At 40.6% G+C, this 12,665-nt stretch overlaps 1 protein-coding gene across 14 annotated transcripts in view; it reads right to left on the bottom strand.

Annotated features, from left to right (window-relative positions):
* Positions 1–12,665, bottom strand: part of PTPRF (protein tyrosine phosphatase receptor type F) — a 1,072,658-nt gene that overhangs the window by 55,397 nt on the left and 1,004,596 nt on the right. For all 14 annotated transcript variants that reach the window (XM_069738054.1, XM_069738062.1, XM_069738067.1 and 11 more), the window contains 4 exons: positions 4,796–5,065; positions 4,114–4,695; positions 3,869–4,002; positions 3,525–3,669 (listed from right to left, as the gene is read on the bottom strand). In XM_069738054.1, coding sequence (XP_069594155.1) covers positions 3,525–3,669; positions 3,869–4,002; positions 4,114–4,695; positions 4,796–5,065 — 1,131 coding nt within the window. The remainder of the gene's footprint in view (positions 1–3,524; positions 3,670–3,868; positions 4,003–4,113; positions 4,696–4,795; positions 5,066–12,665) is intronic.

The raw sequence follows: 12,665 nt of genomic DNA on the forward strand, positions 1-12,665 counted from the left end.
GTTGCCTTTCCTGAGCTTCTATCTTCAGGCTCTCATTAAATTGTGGTTAAATGGAACAACTGCATTTGGCGTACTAGTTGGTTTGGGGCCTACTATCGGTGTCTGCCACTCCTTGCTGTTCTCCTGGTTTCCTGTCCTGAAATTCCATTTTCAGCCTCTCGTTAAGTAGTTGTTAATGTTAGACTGCATTTGGCCTACTAGTTGGGTTGGGGCCTACTATCGGTGTCTGCCACTCCTTGCTGTTCTCCTCCACTGAACAAAGCTGTGCCGCCTGTTTACTACGGTTGTCAATTTTGAACTGCATTTCGACTACTTACTGATTTGGCCCTACTCTCTGTGTCAGCCTCTCATTCCAGTTGTCCTCCACTGCAATGCCCCCTGGTTATTCCTGTGTTACCAATTTTGAACTGCATTTAGCCCACTTTCTTCTTTGGGCCTATATCTGTGTTTCCACTTCATCGTGCCCATTGCCCAGCCAGTGATAGATGAGTCTGCTGGTACATTGACCCATAACGCAACATTCCCCGTGCACGCTACACAACAATATTGTGACCCTGCTGAAAGTCAGGTTGCTCTTCCCGCATACCATACCACCTTACACGGGGACAAAGAGGAAGGTGCAGATGAAAGTGCAGGTTCCTTCATCAGGTGGAGGGAGGAATACTAGTTGGCGACGTCACTGGCACAGGGCCTCTCATAGTACGCAAAAGTGTTGCTGCCGGTGGGAGGCGCCCCCGCCGTGCAAACACACCGCTGTACTTTGAGGGGCCCTGTGCCAGTGCCAACGAGTGGGCCCCCCCTGCTTGCTCAGGTTCACAGCACTTGCAAAGTTGAAATACTTACCTCTCCCTGCTCCACTGCCGTGACGTGGTCCAGATTTCCTGGGCCCACTAATTACTTGAACCAGCCCTACCCCCCACAACTTTAGCCAAATGACCCCCAATTTCAAATGCCTTCCAATTATTATAAGGTAAATTACGCTTGACAAGCTTCATTAAGAAGAATGGATGGTTTTGACATTAAAATGGGCACTCTAGGTGTTTTCCTGGCCCCCACTCACTGCCGACTATGCTGCCCCATTGACTTGCATTGGGTTTCGTGTTTCGGTCGATCCCGACTTTACGTCATAATCGGCCGATTTCACTCGACCCGACTTTGGACATAGTCGGGTTTCGCAAAACCCGGCTCGACTCTAAAAAGGTCAAGGTCGCTCAACTCTAGTCAGGAAGCTACAGCCTTGACGTGTTCTGTGCATTAAGAACTAAGGACTGCTTACGGTTATATGGAAAGCAGGGACGTGTCAAGTTAACCCTTGCTAAGCTAAAGACGTCACTTCTGTTCCAAAAGTGACACAAGGCAAAAGCTACATTTCCTCTATGGACTTCGTTTTTTTATCAACATTTAATTCATGAACTTTGATTAAAACATGGACTTTGCAATAAAGAGTACAGTTTATGGACTGAACAATAATGAATATAATTATGGACTGTATAAATCATAATTTATTTCTAAGGAGTTATCATATAAAGATTTTGTCTTAAAAGAACTAAGGAGAAGACAGGAAGAGATCAGAAGGAGATGGAGACATCAGATGATGATGATTGGATCTGTTTGCTTCAATTTAGATTTAGGGAAGTATAATTATGAATTTTATATGAATATTAGTCACAGCTTACCATAACATGAACGCACATCATTATGTTATTGAATATGTATAACAATAAGCCAATATTTTTATTATGAACATTAAATTATGTTGCCAAAGAAGAATTATCCTAATGATGAATTTATCTACTTTGAGGGTTCCAATTGATTTCTGTCACCCTCAAAAGATGGAATTGTTAAATATTAATTCTGGTTATTCGTTTTTACTCTGTACTGGGTATATTTGCTGACATAACATTTAGGTTAATTATGTACACAGCTCAGGGTAGATGGTAACAGCGTAGATAGAAAGAGGTGCTATGTGAGATATATCTAAACTATGAGACACGGGGGTCTTCATTTGAATCCTCATTCAAGGGTCTATATGCTGAACAGCTGACATGTACTTCTAAAGTCCTGACTCGCATGTGCCATGCCTGCAACATTTTAAGCTATGATATGGACTCAGAATCCAGGAAAGAGGGGTAACAAACTTCAAGTTATCTGATGAGCTACTTATGGACAAATTGACAATTTATTTGTAACTACTTCACCTATTTTATGTTTTGCTGCAATGATTTTATTGGTGTATAATCCAATAAACCACTACATTTTTTATTAAGAATTATCGTGACAGTTTCTTTGGCGTATTGCATCTGGTAAGAAGTGCTAAATAAATAAATATAAAAAATAAGTATATCTAACAAGAAGAAAGAGCGAAAATCACTACATAATGGAAAAGAATGTTGTTTGTGTTATAACGGTTCAGTTCTAGAATCTATTGGATTATGTATTATTGCTGTGGGATCTATTTGGTAACAGAATAGATAAATGAAAAGCAAAACATAAACTAATGCAGTAAACATGGCAGGAAGGGCATTAACATGATACGGAAAAAAGAAATGAAATTTGCAAAACAAAAGCCTCCTCCATGCAGGTTTTCTGGGGGCAACGCATAGAATTTTTTTTCAATTTTCCAAAAAAATTAGAACAAAATTGACTGGACATTTACCCAATTCTTAATTGCTATAGCACAGAATATGCTCACTAAAAATATTACACATTTTCTCCCAATCATGCATTGGCTGCTCATCAATGGTATAATATTCTAACACTTTTCCCACATATTGAGCTGTGTATAACATACACCCGGTGATGGAAAGTCTCTATATACCTATGTGATTTCTTTTCTTCACTTGTGCGCCAAAACTCTTTGCATCACTTCTTATAAATGTGTGATAGAAAAATCTACTACACTTTGAATCAAGCCTGGTAATTATGTACTAGTGTTATGGAAACATTTTGCTTTCAGATATGTCACTAATAGTTCTGCTAAGAGTATATATATATATATATATATATGTGTATATATATATATATATATATATATATATATATATATATATATATATATATATGTATATATATATATATATATATATATATAATACCACCATGCACCCCACCCTTATTTTGTTTCCTTATGTTACCTTCTTTCGGGAAACTTCTACCCTTTCTCACAACACTCTTTTTCCAGTAGGTGTACACAATTCTACAGCAGACTTGTGACCTGGGTTCAGCTGCCAGTGTACTACCAGGGATGAGTCTATTTCTTCCTATGTCTATTGTTGCACTTAATAGACAGAAGGGTGGTTGGTACATGACTTACGTACAACAGACCCATGAATTATCGTGACATCCTTACAGAACTGGGATGGTAGGAGCCAGTATAATATTACGTTTGCGTCATGCAGAAGCAGCTACGTACCTTGATGTAGCCAACATTGGGAACATCCAGAGACTTGCCATGCAGGCATATACCCGCAGACACATACTGGTCTATATCAATCATACAGTCTACACTGTTATCAGACACTTACTGGACTGTGCGGTCCTTGCCTGGATCACTGGTGTGTAAACCCCGAGCCCCATAGAAGAGCTGGCCGCCAGTTGGAAATTATACAGGGTATCCGGCTTCAAACCCTCAACAGCATAAAATGATGATGGGGCGAATGTTACCTTTTGCTGAAATATGAAATACCATAATAATCAAACAATAGCAGTAACAGTACAAGAATTGAACAAGATGACCTGCTGTCAGCTACCTTATAATTGGTCTTGTACCATGCAAAAAAAAAGTTAAATTCTAACTGTACGGCTCTCAGACTGTATCATATTGAACATACTTGGTAATAAAAGTTCTGTATTATCATGTGTCACTTACTTGTGGCCCGTCCTCCCCTTCCCAGTACAGAAGTTCATATGAGACAATGCGTTCTTGCTGGATATAGCGCCAGGTCAGCATAATTCTTGTGTCAGACTCAGCTTCTGCCTGGAAATTAATTGGCTGTGCTGGAACTGTAATAAAAATGGAACAAATAAATAGATTCAGACTTCTGTAAAAGACTTGTTGGTTTATCACTGACACACCAATAGAATGTGACCTGATATACTTTATTAAACACTCACCTCCCTGCTGTGTCTTGACTTGGACCATATCTGACGGCGGCCCATCTCCCACTGATGTGAATGCCAGCACACGGATACTGTAAGTGATCCCGGTTGTTAGTCCTGCAATAGTTGTCAAAAGACTGTCCACTACATTGTGTTTTTGCCACATGTTAAAAGGTAAATGTGGGTCTGATGTGTAATACACTCTGAACCCTCTTATTTGTCCATTGGCTTCTTCGGGAGGATCCCACTGAACTATCATGGTACTAGCACTGAGCATTCGAGCCTGGACTCGCAGAGGAGGACCTGAAGGAGCCTGTTCTCCTGTCTGAGCTTCCACCACTTCGCTTGGAGGTCCACGACCAATATTGTTTACTGCAATGACACGAAACTCATACTCGGAATAAGGGCTGAGCCCACCAATACTGTAGCGAGTTGTAGCAACACCATCAACCTCCTGGAAAGACCCTTCCAATGCTTTAGGTTTATACTGGATTACATAATAGGAAAGTGGCTCTGGGTTCCCAGAATCCCATGTCAAGGTGACGCTAGTGGCTGTCGTCTCTGTTACCGTGACAGCTGCTGGCGGCTTTGGCAATGCTGCAGGAATTAAAAAAATAAATAAAAATACATAAATGTACCATATTGCTCTAATTGTCATTCTACAAGTCAATCCTCCCATATGTTAACACAAGCCTACCTTTCACAGTAATCTGTGCAACAGCCTCAATCATGCCCAGAGAGGAAATAGCTACACAAGTGTAATTTGCAGATTCTCGAATATTGGTCAGCTCAAGAACATTACGTCCGACAGGCATGTCATCCTCTTTGGTGAGTTCTTCCAAACCAGCCATCCACTTTACGTAAGGCATGGGAGCACCGACTGCAACACAGGTTAAGTTCACACTGCCTCCTGGCATCACTTCATGGCTACTGGGTGGAATAGAAAACCGTGGTGCCACCCGCCGCACTGCAATAAGTAAAAAAAAAAATTGGATCAGAAAGTAACAATGGGAGGGTTATCAAGAGGTGATCTACCTTAAAATTGATCCTTTGCAGCCCCCCGAAAATTAAAACACACAGGGACAATCACACAAAGCACTTAATCTGATGCAAAATGTAAATAATTTCAATAGGAGTACATATGCTCTCTGGTTGGTTCTGATTTGTCCAAGTGGAGAAAAGAAAAATGTAGAGCCTAGATTAAACACGAGGCTATTGGTGGAATACAATATTCATTAATAGTCCCTGTGAAGAGCTCAATAATATATACAAAAAATTTACAAAATGGTTTCATGGGTGTCATATAATAATTCTCAGCCATCCAAAAATCATATATGATATAGTTTGTGTTTTAGTAATAAAAGCTGTGGGAAGCTGAGAACATTGACTTTACTCTTACTTTACGGCACAGAACTGTATCACATATTTAATTATTGAAGGCACCGACCCATGAAAACACAGTCTCGAGTGTTGAATATAAAAGATGTCCTGACAATGTCCAGTCTACACCCCCAGCTGTAATAACTGTAAAGAAAGTTAGGCTTCAGGACTTGACATAAATCCCCTTGATCTATAGAGATGCAAGAGCGGATAAGCAGGGCTTCCACCAGCCCTTCTCTGGATGAGGCCGATGAAGATGACAATGATTATAGCGGGATGGTGTTTCCTCGTTTCCTTTGTAGACCTCTTCGCAGTTTGTGGCTTCTGTAGCCACTGTGACCAAAGTTTGCAGAATTAAAGCAGTTGTCCAGCCGCTTCACTGGCAGAGCAGGTAACGACAACATATGTGGACATTCAGAGAGCATGCTTCAGGCAGGAAAGTAGAGGACACAGAAATGCAGAAGGTAGAATCCATACTATTCAAAGGGGATGAACCATGCTCTGCTAATATTAGGAAAGGCATGCAGTATGGTAAAACAGAAGTCCGAGGTTTATTATGCAGGTACAATGTCTGAAAGTAATGTCATCAACTGACTCCATGTTACCTACACACATTAGGCTGAAATAGGTAATTGGTTGATCAGTCACCATGGAATGAACGATCCTGTAGTGAACGACTGTTGATGCTGATGCAACCATCCATATTGTAGACCATACTGGCCATTACAGTCATTCAAACTGGTCATCCATGCTTAATGACAAAAGGAGAAATGATGAACAATCTTTCTGGCAGCATTCTTCCAAAGAAAGATCATTTGCAGATGAAAAATCTTAACAAAATATTCATCCAAATATTGGCTGAAAATTGAAAACATCTAGACAAAGTGTGATCTATCGGCTAAAATTATTCTGCGAGATTTCACCCCACCAACGTTCATTTCAGTTGAAATTGTCCATTTTCATCAACATTAGTCTAATCAGTCTGAACACCGTAATAGTGCCTCAGAATGAAAATTCCCATGATTCACCCATGTCTTACTAATATTACTAATACCTGACTGTAATATTTGACTTGTTCCAGAATGCTTTTATGGTAAAATTCTTGTATGTAATTATGGCATCTAACAAATGCTGAGTCGGAACAGCAGGGAGACGTGGGACAAAAGACTCACACTCTGCAGTAAGGTGATCGAGCACTTAAAATCCCTCTGGTGACCACAATTTCCCTCACTGTGAAAGAGTTAGACAAGTACAGAGCAGAGGAACAGCAGGAGAAAGACTCAAGTCTATTTAATAATTCAACAGGCATTAGAGTGCAGTTACAGCCTGTGGTGCTCAGAAGACGGGATACATTTCCCAATCCCATGATCAGCGATGTCCAACTCGCAAGGCGGGTCTCACGTTGCGCTCTTTGGTGACCTCAGTGCATTAACTGGCTACACAATCCCATTCCTTCCATCCCTTGAGATGGCATGAGCGCTGTGCCATCCTGATAACACCGTGGATCGTGGCATCACCTTTCATCCATCTCAAATGAATCCACAGGAAGGCAGAGAGGGAAGCAGGGATCTCTGCCAAAGAGAACTATTGGGTTTGCTCCAACCTGCTAGTCTTAGTAAAGGCTTTATGTGAAGTGATTGCTTACGGTGCATATTATAGAAGGGATGACAATGCTATTCTACATTTTATCTAATAAGCAACCAACTTCTGTCTTAAAATGTGCGTTTCATTGTTTACAATATAACATTATGGAGAAAAGCAAGAACTGAAATCATAGCAATGGCGAAATAGTCTTGAGGTTTATATGCTGCTGAAGTCAATGCAAGGGATGTACCTGATTAGTCTAGCACAGACCTAGGCCAAATCTGGAACTCTGGCTGTCCCAGTATGGCCAGCAGGCCAAGACAGGCAAATGTCTGAAAACATTGACCCACGGGTGACACCATGCTTCTGTCCCCCATCCCCCACCTGGTGTCCCAAGTTTACTAATATCCGCATCTTTAGGATGCAAATAGCATTAAATAAAGGGATGGATAAGGGAGCCGCCAGCTCTTCCATCCACCATTCAGCGTGTGCAGACATGATGCAGTCACTACGTTACGTCTGCTGTGCGGAGCTTCAGTGCATACAACAGAGAGCGTAGCAGAGTGCTGGGGCAACGGAAGCAAGAGGAGTATTTGTTTTCTCGTTTTATTTCTTTATTTGTATGTGTAAATGAGTGTGGGATCTGTATCTGTATATCGGATGGCTAGGTGGGTGCTCATACTGTATATAGGGGACTGTGTGGGGTTCATACAGTAAACAGGGAGGCTAAGTGGGTGCTCATACTGTATATAGGGGACTGTGTGGGGTTCATACTGTAAACAGAGAGGCTATGCGGGTGCTCATACTGTATATAGGGGACTGTGTGGGGTTCATACTGTAAGCAGGGAGGCTATGTGGGTGCTCATACTGTATATAGGGGACTGTGTGGGGTTCATACTGTAAACAGGGAGGCTATGTGGGTGCTCATACTGTATATAGGGGACTGTGTGGGGTTCATACTGTAAACAGGGAGGCTATGTGGGTGCTCATACTGTATATAGGGGACTGTGTGGGGTTCATACTGTAAACAGGGAGGCTATGTGGGTGCTCATACTGTATATAAGGGGACTGTGTGGGGTTCATACTGTAAACAGGGAGGCTATGTGGGTGCTCATACTGTATATAGGGGACTGTGTGGGGTTCATACTGTAAACAGGGAGGCTATGTGGGTGCTCATACTGTATATAAGGGGACTGTGTGGGGTTCATACTGTAAACAGGGAGGCCATGTGGGTGCTCATACTGTATATAGGGGACTGTGTGGGGTTCATACTGTAAACAGGGAGGCTATGTGGGTGCTCATACTGTATTTAAGGGGACTATGTGGGGTTCATACAGTATATAGGGGTGTGTTAGCAAACTTAATTCTGTTCGATATTAAGTGATACAATTAATATAAAATAATAATTATAATATGTTAATATTGAGTAGAATTAAGTTAAGCCTATTGGTTTGGCTTTCAATAGTCACGGTCTCTCATATGGACCCTCGGTAAAATGAACTGCACATCGCTGGTCTAGTAGGTTAGCTATGACCTGTCTAGGTAATATATTTAGTATTTACTTACCATTTTGTACTACATTGTACTCAGTTTTATTAGCATAACTTAAAGTATGAGATCTATTAATGTAGCCTTCTTTTATACAGGGGTCTGTGTCAAAATGCTAGAAATGTTGTCATTAGTGTCAAAGAGAAGTGGGCTGAACGAGCACACCATAAAGCCTCAATGCAGAGGTCGGGAGCCTACATTAATATGAAGTGTTAATTGACTCTGAAGCACCTATTGCAGCATTGTCGATGTGCTGTGCTTGGCTTGGCACTGAGCTCAGTGGGACAGATTAGAGGACAGTACTTTACAGATAATGGAAGACAAAAGAATAAAGAAATGATATTCATATCAAGGACTATAAGCTGGGCTTACAAGCTTGGTCAGAGCAGGACTGAGATTTCTGAACCAGGTAGAACACCGTCCATCACCTCTGATTACCTCCCTTAGATGCACAGGAAAACGTAAGAATTGTTAAAAGTCCAGAGTTTTACATATTTTGTAAGTCAATCTCACAGCGCCTGGTTTGATAAGACATCGTGTTCCTGAATTTTGTCTCTTTCAGCCTAACAACTATAGAAGATTTCTTCTTGGCCTGTAAGATATCACTTTTTAATAGGTTTATGCCATGCCTTTCTCTCATATGAAAGCCTCTTTAAAGAAGTGATTTTTAGTCCAGTCCTTAGGGTGCCCTAGTGGTCACTTTCAGAGATTAATCTTTAAACCGTTAAATTCTAACATGATTTTTAAGCCGTTTATCAGCCTTACCCTATTAGAGCAAATTATAGGATTCTCTACTTACTGAAATGCTGATCCCTAAAGTTTAAACTACATTGAAATGTCAACCTTTCATAGAGACGCACCATTACAAAAAAAAATGTTAAAGCCCTGACACAATGCTGCCCTTCGCTATTTGAACATTTCAAACCAATGCAGAAAACATTCAGTTCCTTTGTTACATCATTTTCTTTTGGGTGGCTTACATTTTATGTCTAATAGATGGTTAGAAAAATTCCTCGATTTGGGGGAATGTAGACATTCATCAGTTCTGTATTTTAGAAAAGATTATTACATTCTAATGGATATATTGTTGGGCATCCTACTCACTTTCTGGTAATGCGTATGCCAGACAACGCGCCATCATCTAAAACAATGCAGTAAATAGCGATCGTCTGTCTCCTTCAACTGCTTCTGCATTAGTGAGAACAATGACGGATGACTATTCATTTTCCACTGAAATAAGCCTCAAATTGAATTCTCTTCGCATCTAAATTATCACGCCAGCAGAAAATTAAAGTTTGTGCACTGGATCTGTTGTAATTGTTGACTTCCTGAGGTTTTCATACTCGGATTGTTTGTGGTGCCCCCGGATTATTGTTTTCTGTTACTGATGACAGCCGCATTACACTTTAAAGTTCAAGAAGTGAAAGACCGCATCCAGTTCAATGACTTCCAAACTATATGTACAGCCATCAGTTTTGACATTTTGTATACAATTTTCTGCATGGTTTTAGATTATGTTTAACCTAATATTGAAGATAAATGATGTGGCATGATGGATAGATTGAGGAGACGGTCTTTATTAGACGGTGGTTTCAGAGAGGGTGCGGCGATCACACACCAGGGTTCAGAAGGGGCGGCCATACTCTGCAATTTGCATTCGCTCAGGGAAATTTCTCAGATGAAAATAACATGAAGGGGAGGGAGGTAAAAGGAGCAGATCCACGGGCACGGCACGGAGATAAAAGAACTCTTTAATATATGACCTTGTAGAGTCGCAGAGCAATAATTAAATGCCTGGATGAGCAGAGCAGCTTCCAGGAACACAGCTAAAAGAAAACGGACGTGTCATTATCCACAGCCAAACCGATACTAAGCCTCTTCCCTGTGGGACCACCCTAACCCCAAGATGTGAAATGCTAAAACTGAGCACGTGTTGGGAAACATGCTCTCAGCATGAACAAAGGTGCCAAAGTTGGTTCATAGACTATATGGGCCAAAATATTGGGTCTGAATTATATTTTTCTTTCCCATTGCCCCAGTTGTATAAAGTCAAACATCTATCAATGAAGTCTGTTTTCACAAGTATTGGTAAAAGAATAGATCATTAGAAAAAAAAAAAAACACTGAATTTTGAACCACTCCTCTATCTCTCTTAGGCAAAAGTACCAGGTCCAGCAAATTCTTATCCTCTCTTGCTGACAACTTTATCTTCCAAAAGGTCGTGGAGAAGACAAGGGGATCTGCTACCTTGAATCTAATCCTTATAAAACAGGGAGTAAATGGGTGAGGAGGTAGTGGTGGCTGGGACCCTGGGAGGCAACAATCATGCTTTCATATAATTTTTCAATAACTAGAGGAGGAAGACCAGAGAGGACTCAGACTTCAAAGTTGGATTTCAGAAAGGCAGATTTCAAAGGACCCAGAAAGAGGATAGGAGGGATCCAATGGCTGAATGTCCTTAAGGTCAATAATGTCCAGGAAGGATGTGAAAAATTTAAAAAATGAGATTTTCACAGTTAACAATGCCTAAAATAGGGAAGAATTGAAGGAAACCAGGATGGATGAACACAGAACTGAAACCCATGTTATAAAGGAAGAAAGAAATGTTTATCCATTGGAAAGAGGGAGGCATATCTACTGAAGAATATAAAGCGGTCTGCAGAACCTGCATCAGATTTTCTAAAGCTGATAATGAATTAAGGCATGCAAGTGACGTCAAAAGCAATGACAAAGGATTTGAGGGGCATTTCAAAAGTAAAAGAGAAGTCAAAGAGGCTATAGGATTTTTACACGATGAAAATGGTAACGTAAAAAATGATGTTCAGAAGATCGAACTTTTAAAATTCCTATTTTGCATCTGTTTTCTCGCAGTAAGTAAATGTAACATCAACTGATCATCACTGTACTATTGAAGGAAAAGAAGAATCCACACTATATATAAACAGAGATGGTGAGGGAACACTTAGCTAATATAAATTAATTCAAGTCTCCAGGTCCAGATGAATAACATCCTAGGGCACAGAACGATAAAGCAGAGGAAATTATTGAACCACTCTGCACAATCTTTGAAAATTCTTGTACAACAGGAGAAGTCCCAGAAGACCGGAGAAGAGCAAATGTTGTACCTATCTTCAAAAAGGCGAAGGTGGACCCAGGGAACTATAAGCCTGTGAGCCCGACGTCTATACCAGGAGAGATCTTTGAACAAATTATTAAACAACATGTATACAAGTATGTGGATGTGAATGAAGAGAATAACCAAAGCCAGCATGGGTTTGTAACTAAAGTCATGTCAGACTAACTTAATTTCCTTCTATGACAGAATCACTAACTGATTACATTTGATGATGACACAAAGCTAGGAGGGATAGTTAATACTAGAAAAAAGAGAGATAATTCAAAAAGATCTAAACAAACTGGAACTGTGGACAGCAACTAACAGAAGGGGTTTTAACAGGGAGAAATGCAAAGTCCTACATCTGGGCTAAAAAATGAAAAAAGCATTTACAGAATGGGAGGAATAAGGCTAGGCAACAGCACATGTGGAAAAGACATGGGTATACCAATAGATCACAGAATGCACATGAGTCAACAGTGTGATGCAGCAGCAAAAAAGGCAAATGCAATTCTGGAATGCATTAACAGAAGAATAGAGTCTAGATCACATGAAGTAATTATCCTTGGTCAGGCTGCATCTGGAATACTTTGTCCAGTTCTGTGCACAAGACATGAGAAAACTGGAACAAGTTCCGAGAAGAGAATGTGAGCGGACTGCAAACAATGTCCTATGAGGAATGGTTAGATGAACTGGAAATGTTTATCTTGCAAAAGATAAGACAGAGGCGAATTAATAGCTATGTACAAGTACCTCAAGGTCTGCCACACTGTGGAGGGATCAGCTGCTTTATTCTCATTTGCACAATGCAAGACTAGAAGTAATAGGATGAAACTGAATGGAAGGAGACACAGATTAGATGTTAGAATCAACTTTTTGACAGCAAAGGTGATCAATGAGTGGAACAGGCTGCCACGAGAGGTGACGAGTTCTCCTTCAA

The sequence above is a fragment of the Ranitomeya imitator genome, chromosome 8, assembly GCF_032444005.1.
Source record: "Ranitomeya imitator isolate aRanImi1 chromosome 8, aRanImi1.pri, whole genome shotgun sequence".
Classification (NCBI taxonomy): Eukaryota; Metazoa; Chordata; class Amphibia; order Anura; family Dendrobatidae; genus Ranitomeya; species Ranitomeya imitator.